This window comes from Alosa alosa, chromosome 23, assembly GCF_017589495.1.
Source record: "Alosa alosa isolate M-15738 ecotype Scorff River chromosome 23, AALO_Geno_1.1, whole genome shotgun sequence".
NCBI classification, from domain to species: domain Eukaryota; kingdom Metazoa; phylum Chordata; class Actinopteri; order Clupeiformes; family Clupeidae; genus Alosa; species Alosa alosa.
In genome coordinates, this window is record NC_063211.1 from 18,817,884 (window position 1) to 18,842,582 (window position 24,699).

General features: G+C 42.4%; 1 protein-coding gene across 1 annotated transcript; it reads left to right on the top strand.

Annotated features, from left to right (window-relative positions):
- Positions 1–8,614: 8,614 nt before the first annotated feature.
- Positions 8,615–24,676, top strand: c23h3orf70 (chromosome 23 C3orf70 homolog). The gene is made up of 2 exons (XM_048235710.1): positions 8,615–9,317; positions 22,086–24,676. The coding sequence occupies exons 1-2, from the start codon at positions 9,143–9,145 to the stop codon at positions 22,787–22,789; spliced, it is 879 nt and encodes a 292-aa protein (XP_048091667.1). The 5' UTR covers positions 8,615–9,142; the 3' UTR covers positions 22,790–24,676.
- Positions 24,677–24,699: the final 23 nt, after the last annotated feature.

Sequence of the window (24,699 nt, forward strand, 5' to 3'; positions counted from 1 at the left end):
AGTATCCCAGAACTCTGCTTTTGGACATTATCTGAGAGTGGGGGTGGGGGTGGTGGTTGGGAACTATGAGAATCACTGTGTGAGAGACACATAATGTAATACATAGACAGATAGATAGATAGATAGATAGATAGATAGATGGCGAAAGAGATGTTGTTCTGTTGTAAGTGAACTTGAGATCTCACTGTAGATTGACTGTGGCAGCAGCCATATGCACAGGGGAACTGGGGAGAGGAAACAGCAGCAGTTCCCTCTCCTCATACACCACTGCATGCTGAGCTACTACTGTGCTCACAGGAACACCACATACATACATGCACACACACACGCACACACACACGCACACACACACACACATACACACAAAGTGCCACAACCAAAGGGGTGTGTGCAGGGGTGCAAAACATTGAGTTGAATATTGGAGGGGGGCTGTTATAGTGAAAATAGACAATATGGTGTTAGCTGACATCTGTGGGTTATGATAGATGAATTTGTCTTTTGATGGTTCTCTTTTTAGAGTTTTTGCCTATTGCTTTCACACTTTCACAGAATTTGGCTCATTATGTCAAAACTCTACACACAGCCAAATAAGACATACAGTGTAGCACTTGGAGATAAACAACTCACATCTATGTCAAAATGAAACACTGCAATCAAAACTCAACAATCCTTTCTAAAAATGTAATTATTACATTAACCATACAAAACATGCACTGTTTAAATTACTCTTTCAAATCAACAGCAGCACACTGACGTGTTTTATATAAAACACTGCAGTCTTTGTGTTTCTATTTTTATTGTCATTTTATTGGACTCTTGGGGCCTATTGCACAAAACTAGGATAAGGGATTAAGCCGGGATATCTTGGTTATCCTGGCTCAATTTATCCGTGATCCAGTTGCACAAAAGTGGGATAGGCAGCAGGATATGTTATGGTATAAGTTACCATGGCGATTTATTCTGTGGAGCTAGCCTGCTCCAGACCAGGCTAAGTTCCAGGATTTAATCTTATCCCTTATCTCAGTCAGCAGTCACCACAAACGGAAACCAATAGTTATTCCACTACACTCTACACATTGTCATCACATATACCTAGACCCACGGTCATTATTTAAATGTTTGTGATCATTAATTATCTTTTACATACCGACCTGTCATGCGACAATGTGACGTCACGGGAGTGCCTAACCATTTCGCGCGTGGTGGTCGCGGAACTAGTTGCAATATTCTCCTAAACAGAGGTGTTGCTGTTTGTTGCTGTTGTGAAAAGGCTATCGCTACCTACTTCACACCGTAGAAGAAGCAATGAAGCCGCTCTAATTGCCATGGTGAATCAGTGAATCTGTGATCGGCGGCGGGGTCTATTTGAGGGAGCCATGAGTGCGCACTTATCCAGGATCGGCTTCTCCTGGCTTGATGAATCCGTGTCTGCTCATCCTGGCTTGCTCGTTGTGCAACTAATTAAGCTTGCACACTCTTGTTTTGGATTCATTGAGAGCAGCTCAGTAACTTATCCCGGATGTCTTAATTCTGCTTTTGTGCAATAGGCCCCTGGTCTTCTCTGTGAAACTCAAAAGTAGAATTTCTGCAGTAATCAACTGACATTTTTTGCAACAAAAGTTTTTACAAAAAACAAACATTCTTACAGAAACAAAGACAACTAGAATCACACTTATCAATGCAATGTAAGTGAATGTACTCTCTAAACAAATAGAAAAATGTAGCAACAAAACAACAGTAACAAGAAAAAAAACAATTACTGGAGAAATTGCTATTGAAAAAAACATGTATTTTTTCTTCTATGTGTGTGTGGCAGGGTGGAGTGGGGGTTTACAGTTTTTTCAACTGCTTACACACTAAATCTTTGCTTGTCACACAATTTGGTTACACTTTACTTGACAGTATCGACATAAGGGTGACATGACACTCTCACGAACGTGTCATAAACAAGTCATAAACTTTTATGACATAGCGCTTCTGTCATTAAGTGTCATTCGTTTTTTTATCATAACGGATTAGGGTTAGGTTTAGGGTTTAGGGTTAGAGTTAGGGCCCGTCCCAATACCTCCCCTACCCCTAGATTTTTGCCCTAACCCTCGTTTTTGCGCGTGCACTTGTAGGGCTAGGGTGTCCCATTACTTTAGGGAGCAAGGGGAAGTGCTATTTTCCCCTTAAAATCAACCTTCAAAATATAGCCAGGACCGATGCAGGCTTAAAACGAAGTGGGAGATGAAATTACCCAGGATACTGTGCGAGCTCAACGAGCCGGCCAAATTTTTTATATATTTTCGCAAATAAGCACATTAAAATTTCGAAATATGTTGGAATATGTTAGTTTGATGCACATCTGATGGACTGTTGAGTTTTGAACACTAATGTTACGGTAGACACGTCGGCGCTGCGCGTGACGTAGGTGAGCATGTTCGCTACGCTAATTTGCATATAGTGGTGTCTCAATTCATAGGGAAATATCTTACCCTCCACTTCCCTTGTCGAGGGGGCTTTAATGTTGAGGGCAATCAAAACCACATGGAAGTTTTAAGGGGGGAGAAATGGGACGGGCCCGTAGAGTTACAGTAGGGTTATGATTAAGTATAAATACTTTTTTGATCCCGTGAGGGAAATTTGGTCTCTGCATTTAACCCAATCGGTGAATTAGTGAAACACAAACAGCACACAGTGAGGTGAAGCACACACTAATCCCGGGCGCAGTGAGCTGCCTGCTTCAACGGGCGGCGCCGGGGAGCAGTGAGGGGTTAGGTGCCTTGCTCAAGGGCACTTCAGCCGCAGCCCACTGGTCGGGGCTCGAACCGGCAACTCTCCGGTTACAAGTCCAGAGTGCTAACCAGTGGGCCACAGCTGCCCAATTAGGGTTAGGGTTAGGGTTAGAGTTCATGTGTCATGACAGTGTCATGTCACTCTTATGTCGATATCGTCAAGTAAAGTGTTACCCACAATTTTCTAAACAGGTCATATCATAAACCCACACCAAATCTGCAAAATACACTAATTCTCAGTATTTGACCTGGTTTTCAATTTCCTAAAACACATTTTTCAAAACACCATACACAATTTTCTACCCTGGAAATCCAGAGTTCTCGCAAGAACACAATGGAATTGTCTCTGCGATACACTCTGGCAATGAGCAATGATGCACGTTACTTTTACCCCTTGCATCCCGGGGAACCAGCTAAACTGATGAAGATAGCGCTGCAACATTGGAGGACAGTAAACATTGGTCGTAGTGTTATCCGATTGTGTCGAAGTCCAAAATCATTCAGAGTAAACATGGTCTAGTGTTATCCAATTGCGTGCAGTGAGATTTTTAAATGCATGCTTGTTGCCACCCCTCGAGTTGGGCCATTACATTGTTCGTGGCCAGACCCTTAATCTTTCTAGATTGCAGGGTCTGGATTTTCCAGGCTAACAATTTTTTTTACCTAACACACAAAAATCTAACAGGAAGTAACTTCATTTTCAAACACAACCTATCAAAATGCCACACTTATTCGCCAATTATTCATATTCTGTCCTCAGTGTACAAACACTCATTACTTTACTGAACACCATTCAATCATTGCCTTAGTATAGGCCTATGAATCTAGATTTACAGTTGAAATGTTCATAACTATGCAGATACTTTGAAATGAAAATGAATTGGACTTTAGCGTAATGTTCTACAAAAAGTAGACTTTACGTAAAACTTGTCTTTTGTCCCCAAGTTACCATTAGCTATATATAGAGTCTATAGGCCTATGAATACTTGCCCAACTGCCCAGACCCCCACGCACACACACACACACACACACACACACACACACACACACAGTAATATATTTTCTTTGGAAAAAGCAAAGTAATTTGATAGTAGTCAGTCATTTCTTTCTTTGGAAATACTGTACAGTCATTTCTGTCTTTGGCAAATTCAGCCTTTTCAAAATGCCAAGTAGATCTGGTGGTCATTGTATTGTATTTTGCTTCCTTTTTTCTTGTTGGCTATAAAATACTGTATTGACAACAGCAAATTATTTGGGAAAAATCACTAAATTTTTGGTTTCAATATTGCTTACATGTTTACTGTGTCTTTCAACTTCTCTCTGTAAATTACTTTCACTCTTGTATGGAAATATACATAGAAGCCCATGAAAGACAGAGGAGCTTTAGATTTTGAGCAACAGTGTGTGTACATGAAGTATCCAAAATGTCATATTACAGTTTTCAACTGCTTACACACTAAAATCACCAGTGCTTCACTCTCTCTCTTCACATGTGTAAACACTCATTACTTTACTGAACACCATCCAGTCATTGCCTTAGTATAGACCTATGAATAGATATACTCTCTATATAGGTATGGACCCTTTCAATCTGCCCCTAGAGGATTTCCGGTTGAAATGTTTAGAACCAATGCAGATAGGACAATGAAAGGAAAATTACATCGGACTTTACATGAAAGCCCATGAAAGACAGAAGAGCTTTATGTTTTGAGCAACAGTGTGTACATGATGTATCCAAAATGTCATATTACTGTATGACAAAAGTGTTTATAATGTGAGGCGAATGTTTGATTTAAAGATGTGTTTATGACATTTTGAATGTTGTGTGTCATTTTGCTGGAGATTTGAGGCATTTTGCATTTTGTTTGAGCAATTGTGGGTTTTGTGTGTGCGTGTGTTGCAGAATCGCAAACAATGTGCAAAGCAGAAAATGTGTTTAAGCTATGGTTACACAGTGTTTAAAGCATGCTGCAAAAGGTTTAATAGAATGGCTATTAGAATGACAATGACTGTAGAGATAGTGTCAGTGATTACCTAACCTTCTTCTACGACTGTGTGTTTCTGTGGCTGTGTGATCTGTATATGTGAATATGGGAGTGAATGTGCATATGAGTGTGTGTGTGTGTGTGTGTGTGTGTGTGTGTGTGTGTGTATGGTGGGGGGGGTTGGAGTAGAGTGTGTGAGAGAGCATATATTTGTGCTCGTTTGTGTGTGTGTGTGTGTGTGGGTGTTTCTTTTTCTAACTGTGCTTGTCCTCTACACTGCCCAGTGTCTGGTGGTAGACAGTAATAAGGATCAGAAGGTGTTATAAATGTTCAACGAGGCATGAAAATGAATCAGCTGGCGCTGCCGTATGCCGCCATTATGGGTCTGCACTCGCCAGTCGGTCATGGTCAATAAAAACAACTAAAAACGTCTTTCAATTCAGAGCCCCTCCACATGATGAATTATTGTGTTGTCACCTTGGAGACTCAGAGCATTGACATTTTAGGTGGAGGGCAGATTAAATTAAAAGTAATTAGAAGAGAAGGTGAGATAGAAGTCATACTCTACATGACTGTCTAAATCAATTTGTATGTGTTTGTGTGTGTGTGTGTGTGTCAGTCAGTAGGTGCATGAGCATGTATACAGGGATATAATATTGAGCTTTGACGAGATCAGACATCAACCACACATCATTCCCGGCCTCTACTTTTTTTGAAATCCACTTTGTTTGGCCTCTAAGATGTCTGTTGGAAAATATTGCATTTATCCTTTCAGTAGTTTTTTTCTTATGTGCAAAGAAATACTTGCTTTTGTGTATTAGCATAGTTAGTGTTGCTGAATACACTGTAAACATTTGAATGTCTGGTAGGGGTGTATGAAGGGCACTTGCATCCTTGCATCCATGTGCCTTTGCCTCTTCAAAAACATGTTCAATGGCTCTCCATCTCTGCTGTCTTGATAACTTGAATGAAAGGCAAGAGTTGAGATTGCGTTGACTGTCCCTCTTGATGGAGCAGCAATTCAGATTCACAACTGCTCTCCTTGTTACGCTCATGCTGTGAACAACAACCATCACCATGGTGACTGGCCACCTTCTGATTGAGAGACAGCTGACTGTCTTGTGCCGACAAGGTCAGGTGGTGTTGCGGCGGCTCCTCTGACTGGGGGTTAGCCACAAAAACGCTTTGGCTAACCGTTCATAATCACAGGATTTACAGGGTCGTGACTTTCTGCTGGATTTGACCCCAATGCCTTCCCTCACAAAATGCCAACAATGCTATGTGGAAAACTCTTTTATCCACCCTGACTTACAGTAAACTGAACATATAGTGTGTATTGCAGTTGAGTGACATTCTCATCACCCCACTTCCTTGTCCATGGCTGTCCAACGTATGACCTTGTGGTTTGGAGAGCCGTGCTGTGCCACCTGACCTTCAGGATCACGTTCCACTCCCATTCCACTCCACTTCCACATTCATTTCTATTTTTAACTTGCATTGAAAGTATCTATTTGTGTGTACTGACAGGAAGAAAGACAAACGGGAAACAGGATGAGAGGATTGAAATGGCTCTCAGTCCAATGTTCGCCATTGTTTCAGAAGTTTGGTATCCTCATATCACTATCATATTGAGCCTCTCATGTCCGTCTCTTTTCAACACTTCTTTAGCAGGGACCAGTGATTCAGTGATTCTGCACCTGCATGTTGTTAGGTCGATTTTGCAATCCATATTGTAGGCAATTGACTTATGGGAAATACCATGATGTTTCTGAGTACTTGATGATGGGACGTTCTAGATGCTATTACATACAGTATTTACACATTTCCAGTTGATACAGGATCCTTGACACATTACCATCACAGCTGGTATTGATTTATTCATTTTGCCATGGACATTTAACCTCAGCACTATGGAGCTCCATGGGGAATCACCCCAGGCAGACACATTGACCCTTCCCTCTCTCCAGCCGTGGCCCACTGGTTAGCACTCTGGACTTGTAACCGGAGGGTTGCCGGTTCGAGCCCCGACCAGTGGGCCGCGGCTGACGTGCCCTTGAGCAAGGCACCTAAACCCTCACTGCTCCCCGAGCGCCGCCGATGTAGCAGGCAGCTCACTGCGCTGGGATTAGTGTGTGCTTCACCTCACTGTGTGTTCACTATGTGCTGTTTGTGTTTCACTAATTCACCGATTGGGTTAAAATGCAGAGACCAAATTTCCCTCACAGGATCAAAAAAGTATATATACTTATACTCTTTCTCTCTCACACTTACACACACACACACACACACACAAACACACACACACACGAAACACTCCAAACAAGCACACACCACATAAACACACACATATATACTATGTATGTACGATCACGTATCCTTCCCTGTGTCATAAATGAATATTAACTAGACAAGTTTACATTACATTATGCTCTTCATCTTGTGACCTCCAGGACAGAGAGAGTCCATGTTGCAGCTTCTGATCTGCTGAAGGCTCATGCTCATCCAGTCAAGAGACTGCGCCCACATCAACCATTTTAATGACAATCAAGTGGGAAGGGGAAAGCCCAGCTGAGCCCCTCCTCCTTGGGGAGGGGGGTGTCTGCTGTTTCCATCTCCTCTCATCCCCTGGGACCCCCTTGTGAACAGAGCTTTGTCTGCCGCGTCCACCCTGGGGACGAGAGTGAACTGATGAGACTGGCCCGGGTGATGTATTTTCAGAGAACGAAACACAGAAAGGATTCCTTTTCATGGTACAATCAAAGGGAATATTTTCATATATTGCCACAAGGAACACATGACACGACACCAAAATAACATACAGTATATTTAAGATTGATAAAATAAACACCTACATACACCCACACCCATACACCTATGTTTTGTTTTTTAAAGGGTGAGTTTAGATCAGCCACAGTGAAATAGGTGATGGTTCTGAAGCTGAAGGAGTCTTTTGAAGTGAGGAAGAATGTTCCATTAAGCCTACATCTACTCTGAAGCTTTCTCTGTTGATAATGCCAGCTTGTGCCTTTCTTTCATGTTACTGTATTCACTGGAGGATAAGAGGGGCTTGTCTAATGCCCCTTCTCCATCACTTGTTTGAGATTGCCCTGGGTGGCTGTGAAACCAAGGCCATGTTCTCTTGCAAATGCAGAGCATCTCTTTCAGCATTATAAAGTTGTTTTTCTATTCTTTCCAGGTCCATCTCTTGAGGTAGGTAGCCAATACCCTTACATTCCTGTCCCAATCCACCCACATGAAAGAAAGACACGAAAACCTCAGATTCTGAGTCATTTCCTGTACAGCTTTGAGGCCCAGTTGAAGTAAAGAATATGAACAAAAAAGTTTAAAAAACAGGAACCATTATTTGTCTCTGTGTGTGATACAATGTATGGTGGAAAGTAAAACCTATGCATTTTTATTTTAGTAAACATGACCGTAACTAGTAGAGGGCTATTCTTGGACAGCACTGTGGTAGACTATTTTTAAAAGAGCGGTAGTGTCAAATTGATTACCATGATGGATGATTTATTATCTACTAAAATCCATCCGTGGAAAATAAAGTCTAGAGTCCCAGTCTAAATGTAAATACGAGTTATGAGTCGCCTAACTGTATTTCCGCCTAAAAAAAAGAATATTTCAGTTCAGCACATTGCCAATGACAGCATAAATTATTCGTTCTCTGATAGCCACGATATTTAAATTCATCCAATGTTATATATTTGCTTCAGTTACCAGTAGTATTTCAACGCCAGCTTTCAATAGTAACGTTGTGAAAGCTCCATCTTGCCAGTTTTGGGGGGGAGGGCGATCCTCATAAGACGTGGAGGTGCGCGAACAGAAACTCATAACATTCTTGAGAGGGGAAGCAGGGGAACGACTCTACAATTTCTCCGCTCTCTCTACCGGCAGTAACCGGACCCTGCGACTTCCCTCCGGGAGACAGGAGAAAGTTGGGGAGGGAAAAGGGGAGGAGAGGAGAGACGAGAGACGAAGGAAGGGAATGCATTTTACTCGGAGGTTCGGATACAAACCAATACGCCCTTAAACACAGGATTTTTTATTCTGCTTATACAGTTCATCCCTCTCTACTGTTTTACCCGTGCTTTATATTTGCGATCTGGCTTCGACCGAAGGAGCAGAACGTTGGAGCGCGGAAGGTGCCATATTATAAGAAACTTTGCCGTTTTTTCACTAGCCTCGTGCCCGCTACATTCTTGGGTGTAACGTTTCTGTGATATTCATATGATTTCGCTGTGGAAGCGAACGACCATTTGATTGCCACGGGATAACGAAAACACCCGGAGCGCATCTTTAAAACCATAATCATCCAGCATCCTCTAATGTGGCGAGTGGTCAGGGTTTGATCCTGGGTAGTTCACGATGGCTGCTTCGGGCGGACAAAAGAGCGAGAAGTTGGATGAAGCGCAAGCTCTGGCCAGGAGCTGCGCAGGCAGACCGGACTTTCTTCCCTGCGACGGGCTGTCCATATGCGCCACGCACAGCCACGGAAAGTGCTTCAAGCTGCACTGGTGCTGTCATTTGGGATGGTGCCACTGTAAGTACCGGCTCTTCATGTTCACATTCACAGCCGAAAACATACAGCGTTTTGAAGTGGTTAAATACTGTCCTCAATACGTGGTATATTGCATGTTTGGTTCCCCGACCTTTCTCATTATCCCTCTGTATGAGGCTGTAGCCTATATTCCCATGACAGTATCAATGCTCATCTTTTGAAATAATGGGATGCGTTCTTATTCACATCGCAATGGGAGATTAATTATGATGAAAGATGTTGGTCATGGGGTTGAGGATGTCATGTCATCATATTTGTTGTCAGGGTATGCATATGTAACTTTTGACAGCTTTTAAAAGCCTTTTTCAGCGTAAAACAAGTTCAAGCAGTTCTAGCTTTTCATTCAGAATTCCATGTAGCCCACAGAAGTGAGTGCCATTGTTCCCTTTTCTTCGTATCCACCTGGCATCCCCTACTGCAGGAGTTTGTGCAGTCAGCGTATGGTTTACGTCACAACAGAAGTTTCCATCCTCAGACTAGAAATCCCCCTTTTTTGTCAGAATATTAAAATTGTAAAAATTCATAACACACAATTATTGCATGTATTAAAACGTGATCCACTGATCTTTCACGTGTTTTGGAACAATCAGATGTAATTGCTGTCAGAAATAGCTGCGGTTCATTTCAAATTGCGTATTGGATAACTTAAGTGTAGGCTAAGGGACAAGAATGAATATGGATTAAACTCTTCCAAATAGTTTCTCTACATTTAGAGTTGCCAACAAGCTTTTGTAGATAAATGGATAAGTGTGCTTTTATTAGCAATGTGGTTTGATTAGTCATATGCTGTCTTGCAGGAAGAGTTCTTTGGTTATGTATAGGCTCATGGGCTATTTCACTACACGTTGAAAACAACTCAGAACACCAACCCAAGTTCTGCCATTATTTTTATGGAGTTTAAATATTGACATGAACTGGATTTTTTCATGGTCTCCCAAATATGTAGATACTTTAGGTACATTTATTGGCACCCCTGGTAAAGTTGTGTAAAAAGTACAGACAATAATTGTGTGGCATGTGTTTTTGTCGAAAGTATTCCTTCATTAGGATTTTTGGATAAAATGCCAAAAGATGATTGTATTCCTATTTTTAGTCAAAGGAGGGTGCTGTATACATCTAATTACCACATCTAATTACCTGTTGTGTTTTTTTGTTGGATGTGAAGACTATACATATCTTCCTCTTTTATCTGATTGGGAATTAAAGCTGTCCAAATTATGAAGATTGTGAAAAAAATTAAATTCTCAGAAGTATCTGTGATGGAAGAAAAGTTTAAGACTGGTCATAAATTCCAGGCCTTAATCTACTTCACCCCAGATCTCAATCCATATGCACTGTAGTAGTGTTGAATCCTGGGTTGACTGTGCAGTAACAATACAGCAGAATGAACAGTGCAGTTGTGGCTGGATCCCTGTGGAGTGACTGTACAGCCTTTCTCCTGGGGATAACAACAGGGTCTCTGTTAAAATGGCCGCCTGCCTGTCACTGTGCTAAGGGCTGTCATGTGATCATATGATGGCAGGCCAGGGGAGGAAGTAGATTCCGCAGATTCTTCAGAGCCTCTTAGGGAATAAGCAATCATGTCGACATGTTTTTATGGAAGTGTACAACACAAACACACACACACACACACACACATACACACACACACATGGGAGAGGGAAAGAGAGCAAAAGAGAGACTCAATGTATTTTCAGGCTTACTGACAGAAAAACAGGTCAGTCTACATATTGGCAGAGTTAGGCTACTAACTATTTAGGACACTGAGGCCAAAAATGGATTTTAGTCAACTTCCCTACAGAATGATGCGTCATTTTCTCCACATGCTTGCTATTGCTGTCATCTCTCAACATTGCAGAGGTGTTATATCCATCCAAGACATGTTGAATGTGAAACCAAGTTGAGACAAGTAGAAGTTCAAAATCATTACTTCTCTAGTGTAGTTATCTGCCACTGAAGGAAGATTTCTCCTTTAGAGACATCTAGAGGAGGTCAGAATAAATTACAGTAATTAGTAAAAGTAAAATGTATTAGTTTCTGTGGGAACTGATGAAAAATAGAAAAGAAAGATGAGAAAGTCAGAGTACATTTCTGGTTCTCAGTGACAAATTGAATCTTGCAAGAACCAACTCTACCGACAGCACCTCTGCACCTCTATCAAATTCTGGAGTTTGTCTGCAATGGTACGTTGATGATCTTTCTACAGAGAGGCAGAACTGATACAAATACAGACCCAGATATCAGCTGACAGTCACTCCAGGATCTCGACTCATTCTCCTCACATGGATATCACATGATCGTGTCATTTGCTGCCATCATATACAAATATAAAAAGGCATGAAGTAAACAAGATGCAATTATGCATCAGGACTTTAAAGAATTCAACAAAAGCAGCACTGTTGTGTGGTTATCTGCAGCGCACACACACACACACATGCACATACACAGACAGCACCTCTGCTAAGTGAGGTCGCCATGGTAATTATGTCGGAAGAAGATGTTTGTTAAAGAGACACTGTTGGTGTAAACATAATGAGGGCTAATCCTGAGTCCTCCTGCTAGATGAGCCTGGAGAAGGATCCTGAGTGTTCTGAGAGAGTGTTTGTGGAGCAAGTGTTTTGTTTTTTGCTCTGTGTGTGTGTGTGTGTGTTTGTGTATGTGTGTGTGTGTGAGTGAATGTGTTATGTTTGCATAATTCTAGGGTGATGACTGCTATACTGTAGTGTGTAAGTGTTAGGGGTGTATGTATGTGTCTTTGTTTGTTTACAAAGGCCTGAGTAGTTGTTGAGAGAGGGTATCGAATTAAGTCAGGGAGAGCATGTGTGTGTATGTGCATATGTGTGTGTGTGTGTGTAAATGAGAAGAGAGGTTTTTAGAGAGGAGAGAGAATTGTGCGTGATAGAGTGAGAGGTGGAATGTGTCATAAGCTTAGATGAGGGTGAGAGGAAGAAAGAGAGAGAGAGTGAGAAAGAGAGAGAAAGAGGGAGAGAGAAAGAGGGAGTCAAACAGATGTAAATACCTTATATGTACTGTACTCTCTCTCTCTCTCTCTCTCTAAAACCATCCATCTTTCTATCTATTGGTTTGGACTTTCTGTTAGTGTGTTTCTACAGTGTATCTCTGTGCTTCTCTCTCTCTCTCTCTCTCTCTCTGCTGCATGTTTGAATACAGAATAGGATTTGTACCAGGAGGCCGTCTCAAAGGGCTTCTCATGCAATCCTACAGAGACCTCCTCTGTATTTCCCCTCTTTGCTGTTTGCTCTGTGTGTCTGTGTCTGTGTGTGTGTGTGTGTGTGTGTGTGTGTGTGTGTGTGTGTGTGTGTGTGGTGCACGTTTGTTTGGCACACTGGAATAATTTTATTCCCTCCAAAGACTTCATTTGTGACTCTTCTGGTTCTCAGTATTGAGACAGATACAGGAAGAGAAACCTCCCCTTCTGCAAATTTGTTTTTGGTTTGGTTGATGGAATGCTCTCCGTTTTGAGATGTGTTAATCGTGTTGTTCATTTTGTTTCATTCTATTTGATATGTTATGTATTAGTTCTTTTGTATGAGCAGTTAGTTTTAGACTGACACCAAAATTGTCTTTGATGCTGTGCTTTAGTTTTGGATATATTGTCCCAAAATGTCAGTCATGACTTGTGGAATTTTAGAAATGTATTTTGGAAGAAATGTGGAATATTTGTCCATGAAACATATTTGTCATGTTGTCAAAAAATGTCTAAAGTAATGGCTAAATCATACTCTGGGGTGTGTATGACAAACTGCATCACAACCGTCATCTATATATAGGTTGCCTCCCAGAAGAAGAGGATTCCCCTTCCCCCCTCCCTTCCCCCACAAAGGCCTTGAGCTGCCCTCAGGACAGTGGCTTACTGAAAATCTAGTCCTTTCCAAACTGTTTTTTCCATCCTGTTACTGTAATTCTCCATTTGATTCTGTTCCCTAGTGGTCAAGAACTGAGTGTGTGTGTGTGAATCTTTTTTCAAAGAGCAAAAAGCAACAAACAAAAAAAACAACCCCAATGAATGTGTGATATTTTGAGCAGGCCACACTCATGGTTCCGTTTCACTTTTGAGCGTTCTATTTTGACACGTTCTCTGTGTCAAGAGAGCACTCCAGCCAGCCCTTTCAGGGAAAAAAAAGAAAACGCTCCATGGAGTGAGTCCCCATTGCTTGATGAGGGTAAATCAAATCGAAGGAGCAGAGAGTGCAGAGTAGCACATTTTCAGAGATTAAACCTGCACTGAGTGTGTGTGTGTGTGTGTGGGGGGGGCATGGGGGTTGCCCACACACAGCTGGGTCGGCCCCACAAGGGGGATGTCAGGGGTGCTGGAGGTCTGCCAGGGCTGGTGCCATATCGTGTCCTGTGGGGGCAGGTGTGTGTGTGTGTGTGTGTGTGTGTGTGTGTGTGTGTGTGCATGTGTGTGTGCGTGTGTGTGTGTTTGTGTGCACGTGTGTGTGTGTGTGTGTGTGTGTGTGTGTGCATCTGTGAGAGAGGAGGGGTAGAGGGAGAGAGACTTAGAAAGAGAAAGACTTCAACTTGCTTGGCATGTGTATGTGCATTTGTGTGTGCATGTGCATGTGTGTGTCCGTGTATTTGTGTGTGTGTGTGTGTGTGTGTGTGTGTGTGTGTGTAAGTGGTTGTGGTAGTGGTAGTGAGTGATACACAGTGACTCTGATGCCCAGTGCCCCCCGTCGCCATTAACCGCACTGATGCAAGGTGTTCTCATCTTTAAACTTGTCGTGCTGAGAAGCAGATGCCTTCTCCTCTGTGTGGGTACACTAGGCAAGTGTGCGGTAAAGAAATGCCTTTCCCATTTTATAAATCAGTACAGGAACAACAAGCTTATAAAACACAAGTGTTCATTTCAAATTAGTTAAGAGTAATTACTGTAGTGGTCAGCATAAATAAAACATTGACTACAGCTGTTATACCTTCATGTTTGTTAATTATGAGGTTATTAATTATGAGGTTATGTATATCCTAATTGCTTATTCGTGCTGTAATTAGGATATAGTTGATGTAACCATGACCTTCAATATTACTTCTACTTTATTACAGTAAAAGGCTATTACAGTTTTGTTGTGTTAATTAATGCGGCAATAATGTTGTAGCGGAACCTTAATATTATGTAAAGTGTTACCAATGTGCCTTGTAAAAGCAAAGCCCCTGATGTTTTGTCATACTGTGGGCTGAGACACTGAAGTATTAAATGTGATATTTGTTGAGCTCTCTTACAAAGAAACAGCGCTTGAGGGGATGTCTTGTGTATCATAGACAAGCAGGTAACATTTTCAAAACAGTTGTGCTCCAACAGCAGAAAGACAAACATTAAAGAAACTAGGCCTTAGTGGGACAGTCAAAGCAAACTCTTTCTTAGGAAAAGTAGACTTTGTCGGGAAACAGAATTGAAGAATACTATATTTTAACATCTAACAATATTGTAACAACAACTGACCTTTTGACATATTGCTCTCAGTGAAAGATTTGTCTTAAGTGAGGAAATCTGAGGCTATGAGTTAAGATTACCTTTCTGACCTCTCTGAGCTGCTTAGTTTCACTTCTTCTCCAAAATCCCCACGTCCACTTTGAAGCACTGTTCAGTATTGCGAACTGCCCACTGACTGAGCTTCCCACCTCTAGTGACCTCAGACCTGGGCCTGAACCCTGTACCAGCTGTCTAATCCCGAGGAATAGTCTGAGTGTGATGTTTCTTCTGGCCTGCTCATCCATCTTAGTCCACAGCACGCTAACCCTGAGCTGTCTGCACAGGAAGTGTCTGGACGTGCAATTACTGGAGAAGAGGGCTACAAAGAGAGCTGTAGTGGACGGTGTCGCATGAGACACAGAGGGAGAGAGAGAGAAAGAGATGAAAACGAGGGAAATTACCTATCACCCTCATTCTGAATTCTCCTGTTGTATCATTCATCCTCACATAAAAGTGCCGGCATAGAGAATTCCCATTGAGGACTATTATAGGATTGTATACTTGAAGTTTGCAAGATTGCTTTGTCAGGGTTTTGTGAACTTTCATTTGTCTGTTGTCACAGCTGTGCATGTTAATAAATACACATAAGCAGGATAGTTTAATCACCTCAGCAGGGTAGACTTCCATAACCAGTTGACTGATATTTAGCAGACACTTTTATCCACAGCGACACGTACATACTCACAATGGCGTTAATTGAACCGGGGTTGATCGATTGTCAGTCAGTGACGTTACCACTGCTCCACCACCAAGCCCAAACATAGTCATTGCATTAAGTTTAAGGTCACTTAATGTGGCTATAAAATGGTTTACTCAAAATGTTCATAGTTATATGTTAAATAACACAGAACTATGAATTAATCATTTTAGACCTCAGTTCCATTCTCAGAGTAGCTTTATGTACACTGTGAATAACTTTTCTCAGTGTGGGAGGCACACCCTGACCATGTCTCCAGAGCATTATATGCTTATTTGTGAAAGGAAACAGGACATCCTGTGTTCTTGCACTGGAGTTTCAAAGCACACTCAGACCCAGAATACAATGCTGCCATCAGATGTTGAAATTCAGTTTAAGCCGAGGACGTTTTTCCGAATCCGATACTTGAAATGAATACACAACCAGGTTTAAGCTTGTGGAATGTTTTCTCGAATGAGAGAAACACAAACATTGGCAATGAGAGAAAACCAAATGCTGTGCAGTGAACAGGGATGAGCACGCTACTGTCAGTAAGAAGTCTGCCAGTAATTATAGACTTGCTGGTACAAAATAGTCCTAACTCTGCTTCTTGGCATCTTGTTCAGACATCTTTTAGTGAGATGTTCAACTCCCAGCTGAGAGGGCAGTGTAGCCGTCTGTTGGTAGATCTGCTTTAAAGACCTTTGGGCTCTGGGGGCATATAAATTCAGTCTGTTCTAGAATTTTGCTGGGTGTGGCTGTTCTCTCCTGCATATTAAAAATCCATCTCATGTTGCAATCATGCAAAACTGTGAATCTACTGGGAGGGTGCCCCCCCCCCCAAGATGTAACCCATGCAAAACTAATGATCAGATCTCATCTTATCTCAATTAAGAAAGCCGTGATAAAATATTCTCTTTTTATCTCCACAAAATCAACATTAAAAGATAATATATATTTTAGTGTGTGTGTTATTGAGGCCCTGTCAGCAAGAGAGCCATGAAATATCCATCCAGGAAGGAATGATGAAGGACCAGGACAAGACTGTTTCATGTGTTATGCTGCATCAAAAGCAGAGTTTTTTTTGTCAGGCATTTAAAAAAAAACTCTGCTTTTGATGTGCATGACAAGATCGAAACGTTGCACCTTGCACGAAGAATATGGATACAGAATACAAAATTCTTCAAGATCTGGAGCATACCTGTCAACACTCCCGTTTTTCCTACCCTGGAAATCCAGAGTTCTCGCGAGAGCACAATTTGAATTGTGCCCGCAAGATACTCTGGCCACGAGCAATGATCCAAATTTCTTCTATCTCTCGAAAGAGAGGGACCAATCAAATCGGTGTAGGCGGGACAAAGGCGAGCTACACTGATGACTGACACTGATAAATTGTTGTGATTGGTCGTAGCGTTATCCAACTGCGTGCAGTGAGAGTTTCAAATGCATGCTTGGTGCCGCCCCTCGAATTGGGCCAGATTGTGTATGAAATACACCCTACACATACACGATCACTTCGTTTCAAGTTCAACCGTTTTGTCATAGGCTAAAACCTGGCAATCCAAAACCCAAATAAGGAAGCGGGTGCCGACTGCGCAGCCTGAGTCTCGTCGTAAGCAAGCGGGCTAGTTGAATGGCCTACTCCAGAACTAGCTGTTGTGAAATTGTTGGGAATTTAATTGATTAACACATCACATAAACTGTTATTGAGTGTTGTTGATACACTGAACTTGTGCCCTCGGAACCAAATCTGACAGCTTTGGAGTTTTGGAAGTAGGCTGCAGGCAGGCAGCTGGTGGATAGCCTACATAACTGGCATGCGTAAAGTAATGGTAAGGTAAAAGCAACGACCGAAATGCAGTGTTGAAACACATGTATGAAACGTATTAAATATGCAAACACAGATCCGGTATAAACACTAAAAAAAATCTCTCCCGTTTTTGGAAAGCTAAATGCTGACAGGTATGATCTGGAGTCCAAAGAAGAATCTCATGCCAGGGTCCAATTTTGTTTCATCAGACCAGAATTCATTTTCTGACATTTTATTTATGCATGGCCAAACATGCACTCTCAGAAACACAGCAACCATTGGATAGGTTTTAGCGAGAGCACCTCAGGAGATGATATGCACCCGTGAAGCTGAGCTCTATGTCTATCGCATCTCGCTCCCCTCAAAGATGAATTCAGATTAGCATGCTAGCCTCGCTATGTTCCAATGCTCCAGGCAGATGTTGTTCATTTCGAATTCAGACATTTCTGAAGTCATGCACATTACCTGCACACTCAGCTGTAAGGCTACTGAGAAAAATAAAAATAAAAAAATCTGTGTTTGTGCATGAAGCTCTGGGAAGCAAGGAATCCACTGTGCCCTCCTCTAATGCTTGTTGCCTTCATCTTCTCTGTGGGGAATTCTAGCATCAGAAAGCAATGAGGCGAACAACAGCACTGGCGACCTGGAGGCAAAGCTTTCAGGCTGATAGTTACAGGTGCAAGTGGAAATAATGCAGAGAGAGCCGCTTCAGTGAATGATGGCCAATTACCTTGTATGTGTGTGTGTGTGTGTGTGTGGGGAGGTGCTTTCACATCCTGTCCTTTTGTTGCTGTGGGGTGAGCACGGAACATCAAGTCCCCAGGGCGAGAATTCACTGTATCTTAGGGACTGTTCGTTATTTATTGAAGGGGCCACCGGAGGAAAATAGGGGAGGGTCATGTCTTTTTATTCTTTGTTGAGGGGAGGGTCACCCAACTTTTTTTTGTCTAGGAGGGGGGGTCAGGGGGGAACAAATACATTTGGTTATTTCACATAAATGATTTGTGTACTCGTAGCTAAGTATCCTGATGGTAGGCAGGTGTGCACGTAGACATAGGGAGACCGGGGACAATTGCAACAGGGGATGGTTGCAACATGTCAATTTTCTCCAATCAGAAACAAGGTAGAGTGATGACACTCACACTGCATATGCTCAGTTGGATGCCCCCCCTAGCAGAGAAAAAGCAAGGAGATTCCTGAACTGCTCCAGGATTTATTGTAAAAAAAACTGTTTTTTAGGTATGAAAGTATTTATTTTCTTGAGCTTTGTTTCTGTTAAACTGCTGTCACAGTTTTTGTGATTCAGCTCAAACTTATATGATTTAAATGAGTGATATGTTAACTTTAAGCTAGTATGGTTAGCATGTGTCAAGGTCCCCTTGTTTAGCTAGCACTTGAGGTTTTATCATGGCTGACAGGAAAGGGGACAGTTGCAACAATGCAACAATGCATAAATATGATAATATAAAACATATATTTTTTTAAAATAGTCTAAATAAAAGTTAATTGCCTCCCAAATTGTTCCATTCTTCCTATGTCACTAAAGTCCTACTGTATTTTATATCAATTTCAATATTTGACATCTGCACATAAGGCCTACTCATCTAGACAAATCAAAGCTGGTGAATAAATAACACTGTAATATTATTATAATTTACATAACTTGTATTTACATACAAAAATAATAATTTTGCTGCACTGACATATATTGTAATATATTGTATTTTTAACATGTTGCAACCATCCCCAAACAATGTTGCAACTGTCATTACATTACATTTAGCAGACACTTCTTGACCAAAGTGACTTACAAATGTCAGCTATATTACAAGGGATCACATTGTCCCCCGAGCAACTTGGGGTTAAGTGCCTTGCTCAAGGGCACAACGGTGGAAGCCAGGAATTGAACCAACAACTTTCAGGCTACTGCACACTAGCCCAGCTCCTTAACCACTACACTACCACCGCCCCTATTAACAGACATATGTAAGTGTATTGTATAAAAAATTGGTTTGTCTGATCCAAACCGTCTCTGAGTAACAGAGCCAAATGCAAAAAGTGTTGCAGCTGTCCCCGGTCTCCCCGGCCGAACACTGCAAGCGCAGTCGTGCTCTCACGACAATGCTGTTAACTTAAATAGGTTAACATCACTCTTAAGTTCGCATTCAAGCAAGCAAAACGATGATTTGAAGACATGTTTCTTACTGGATTTCATGTTAGAAAACACGCAAGAGAGAAAGAGAGATGTAAACTGCCCTCTAAGAATTTGAACTGTGAATTACCTGGTCAAGTTGGAAAGAGAGGAGAGAGAGAAAAACATAAAGAAATAAAAACAAAATAGGGAAAAGAAGAAAAAGACAGTGATGTGAAATGACCACCTACAAATGTGTTGCGTCCATGACATATGTTATAACCACACGCCCCACCCGTGGTGTAACAATCTTCAGGAGAGGAGCGAGAGCACTTGCAGCGGGCATGGAGAGGTGCTGCTAAGAGAGATGTCTTATTCATAACCTGACATTCTCGTTTTTTCCTTTCTTTCTTTTTTCCCCTGCCTCTCTCCCTCCCTCCTTCCTACGTGCCGTGGAAGCGGCGACTATGCTCACGGCCCGCCTCTCATCGCCGTCGTCACCTTCTGTCAAGATCACATAACTCCTCCAGGCTGCTGAAAAAGATGGACTGTTTCATGACGTACTATGTGTGTGTGTGTGTGTGTGTGAGAGAGAGAGATAGAGAGAGAGAATATGTGTGTGTGTGTGTGAGAGAGAGAGAGAGAGAGAGAGGGAGACACCAGGGGAGACTGCAGAGTGTACTCAATTTGTATGTTAATAAAAACAGGAGATACTAAAATAACAACAAGAGATAGAAGAAATAATGTAATCAATGATAGAGCTCATGCTTGTATATAGTAACCCCACCAACACTATATAATGTCCACGTATCATATGTTCCTTTTTTTCATGTGTAGTGTAAGTATGCAAATGTGTGAACACACAGCATGCTCCCTTCAGCGGTCCGCGGGATTATCTCGCTCTCCGTGCGGCCAATTAGGCCATTGTCATCAGCCTGCACAATCATCGCTGATCTCCAGAGCTCCGCAGACCAAAAATGTAAATTGTTCATAATAAGCTCAATGGGACTAATCTCTACCCGTTTCCAATCACGGAGAAGACAGATTGTCCAGGAGCAGTGCAGCTGAATTGTAATGCTCACTATGGTTTCTTTATGTAGCACAGTTATGCCATATGCCATAAAACTGCTGGCAAGTTCTTGTTGAAAGCCTGTGTCAGTCTTTCTTTCGTGTTATCTACTGTTCCAGTGCACTCTTTTTTTCGGTTTGTGTCTCAGTCATTAACACTCCTACACTTTGCACGTTCACTGCGGGCCATGGACAGTGCCTTTGTTAATGAGAATCTCGAGGAGGTGATTTGCCATTGTGAGCTGTGTGAGTGAGTGTGTGTTTACTTGACAACAAGCTCAGCTATCTGTCTCCTCATGAAGCATTGTAAATGGCATCTTCTCTTAGATAGAGAAAGAGGTGTCATGGAGAAGTATCGACTATGAGCTCAGAATAAAGGTCATCTTGTCATCCTAGAGTGTAAACAGTGTTTTCTGACAGAGGAGAATGATGTGAAGATATTCACAGATGCCTCTGTCATGAAATCAAGCTATCTCAGGGAAAAAAAAGTCAACAAAGCGCCAGTGATGGATCAATGGCCCTCAGCCTTCACACAGAAATGCCAATGCTCTTGGCAGTTTGTACATAAAATGTTTGATTGGGCAGCATTGTACCAGTACATCTATGGAATTTAAGGACACATTAGGATGCCTCCCAAAGGTTGAGTGAAGTTTTTAAATCTCAGAAAGTCTTTACAATTCATTGGAACTCAAGGAGTCATTTATATAAAACACTAAGTCTTTTACACATTGAGTATATAATATTTATTAAACTGTTCATAGGTCAGATATAATTTCCCCCCCCACCACATGTGCTTCTTGAGTATTGAACCTATGACTTCAATATCATTCGCTTCTGGCTCTAGCAGTTGAACTGCATGAAGTCATTACATCTGCACCTCACCATTCACCATTTCAAACCCTGTTGAAGGCACCGGTTTGTGTGAGGCCAATTACTGGCCATCTGAGCCTCGTTAAGAATGGGAAACCTTCTGGTTTTGCTCGCACTACTTGGTCACGATCCAGAAATGACACTCAAAGCGCCTTCACAGCATCTGCCCAGATCCTGTCCCGCCGCCTGAATGTATTTAAATAAATCAATTATTTTAAATTAGTGAAAGCTTAAGGTCAGATTTGTCTATGGGAATCTCTGAATTAGGAAGCTAAAATTTCAGTTGATATTTACTCAGATGAAGTACAATGTTTTTACTAAAACCAATATGTTGAACTGAATGGAGAATTGATCATTTTTGAAAAACTGCTTCTTGTTATAAAGTTAGTTTGTTCAGGGCAGTTAGCAGGGTTTTATTTAAAGCTGTCACTCTCCCTGTGTTATTTTTGGACTCAACACCATCGGGCCTGAGTGCCAGTCTGGCACTTATTTGAAATGTGTTTGTGTTGCTGTGTGGGTGTGACACATGCTACTAGCAATATATTTTTTCACTGCTCTCTCTCTCACTTCCCCTCTCACTCCCTCTCTCTCTATCCTCCTTTTTCAAGTCAGTTCAGTCTTTGTTCAGCACAGTATCTGGTTTACTGTATGCATAATGACTGCATAAAGCATGACTATCTCTCCCCGTGTGTGTTTCTCTGCAGGTAAATATGTGTACCAGCCGATGACCACGGTCGTCAAGCTTCCCAGCACCCCAGTGCCTGCTACGCCTTCTGGCCACGCCCACTCCATTGACCTGTCCATCTCATTGGTGGAGCGCTTCCTGCGGAATGCCCCGGCCTTCCGCGCCCCACCCTGCCTGGACTCGCCCAAGTTCTGCGTCATCTCCGACCTCTTCGTGGACGACTACGTCGTCAAGCGCATCAACGGGAAGATGTGCTATGTGCAGCGGGCGCAGCCGGCTCCGCCTCAGCCTCAGCCCCAGCCCCACCCCCACGTGCCCCCACCTCCGTCCCCATCTCGGCATCCTCAGCCCCCCCCTCACCCACTCCCTCAGCGGCCTCCCAAGCAGGTCACCCTGCAGAAAGAGCACAGGGGCACCAGGCATCTGACTAGGGGGGACAAGCCCAAGTCGGTCCTGGGTCCTAAAATGGACCACTGCTCCTCGCCCTCCAGCTCTGAGGACTCGGGGATCAATGCTCTCGGCGTGCACTACATGGAGTCGTGCGATGAAGACTCCTGCGAAGACGAGGACGACGAGGATGAGGATGACGAAGACGACGAAGATGAGCTGAGCAGTGACGGAGACTCCAGCCCCACTAGCCTGTGGGAACAGGACGGCTGCACGCTGCTGTCGCCGTCAAAGTCCATCGTGGAGATCATTGAGAAGATCGAGACGACTGTTTGACCATATCTCATTCACAAGCCACCCACGCTATCTCTCCTGTCACATGCATACACATAGCGGTGTGCACGCCTACATTATATCCCTTCCACCTGCCTGCATTCATATATTAACACAGAGTTGACCATAGATTTTCATCTGAGTTCATCATCTTTATCAATTCTCCTTTGTTTGCTACCCTAGGCTACGCTAAGGCAGAGAGCAAGAGAATAATATGGATATAATGGAGATAATATAAATATACACGCCTTGATCAGATACCGTAGCATCTAATGTGACCAAACAGCACCACAGTCTGCTGGACCACAACAGTTTGCAAAGTGTTCTCAAAGATCTGAGGAGAAGTCACTCCGCTGAAGCGGGTTGTTGAGACTACAGCTCTCTCACAGGGAAAAAAATGAATGACTTTACACTTAAAGCACAGAATCAAAGAGTGGGTGATGCAATAGCAAGAGAGAGAGAGAGAGAGAGAGAGAGAGAGAGAGAGAAGAAGAGAGAGAGATGTAGATAGAGAGAGACGGAAAGAGAGAGGTTGTTTTTCAAGCTCTCACAAGGGGTGTGCTTCAGAACAGAGGCTAAATCATGCATGAGGACTGAAGATGGTAATGAAGCATTATGATGAAAGTGGGCCGAAGCGCAGCACTCTGAGAGGTCTGCCCAAACCCCCCCCCATGGTGTCCTCAGAACAACGAACAACCCTCCTCATCACCCGTGTGATTTAGCCAAAGAGGCCACGTGCACAGTCCAAACACCAAACACCCCCACAACAAGCCTGTGTGTGTGTGCACATGTGTGTATTCTAAGTGGCTTGTCAGCCATTAAATCACTTTACTATGGGCTCCATATCTGCGTTCTAGGCTTCTTGACAATCAATTGAGATTAATGATTAATGACTGTGACAGAAGCCTGCTTTATTGTTCACGGATGTACTGCAGATGGCATCTTTCTTCACCAAGACTCAACTGCTGTCTGGGAAAATCTTGACCTTCCAGTTCAAGATCTTCATCCAGTGGTCCAACAGCCTACGCCTTTTTACACCCAGCCTCCCTGTGCACAAGGAATTGGAATATGCCACTGGCATCTGTCATTTGGGTCAGCATGTTTTCAAGTGTTTGGGAGGAATAATCTAAGATACCTGGAAATAACCTTATGCTTGGTCTCTTGGAACTACCGCTGACAACCCAGCAATTCTGCACACATGTAGGAGCATCGGATTGAGATTATTCTCTCTTATTCTCTGCCTATACTTAAATGCATTGTGAAGAAATTGATCTGAACTTGAGGATTTAATCTGATGTTTAACCATTGAGCATTCTCTTGTGAGAAACCTATACAATAAAACTCCTTAAAAATTGTATGAAGAGAACTAGAGTAAGCTCTGGCTGCTTTTAAAAGTTAACCGCAGACAATGGCGAGTCTGAAGTAATTGAGTTTTACCAACTGTTTTCCAAAAATGGAAGTTAACAATCCCAGTGGTGCTCAGTGATGACTCACCTGCATGTGTTCCATGGCCTCAGTCAGTTACCTAGTTGCACAAAGTCCCAGTAGTTTATAAGCACAGAGTTTTGCCACTGCCTGAGCAGCAGCTGCCATTTTGATGGTTGTTTACACAGAAACTCAATTGGGCCCTTGACAGATCCCTGAGGAACTTTAGGCACAATAATTTCCTTGTGTGGATATATTTTTGCCTCCATGGATGTGGATGGCTGAGAGTATTTCCCATTCTTTTTTTGCTATGTTTTCTTCAGGGACAAATAATCGTAGCTATGAACCTACTCTCTAGATACACATGTTTATCTCAAACAACAGAAGACATCCTCCTTTTCTTATGATATCTATTGTTGTTAACTTATCTCTTATTTTTCTGATAAACAGATTTAAAACCTTAAATTTGTGTCTGATACATTTTCTAT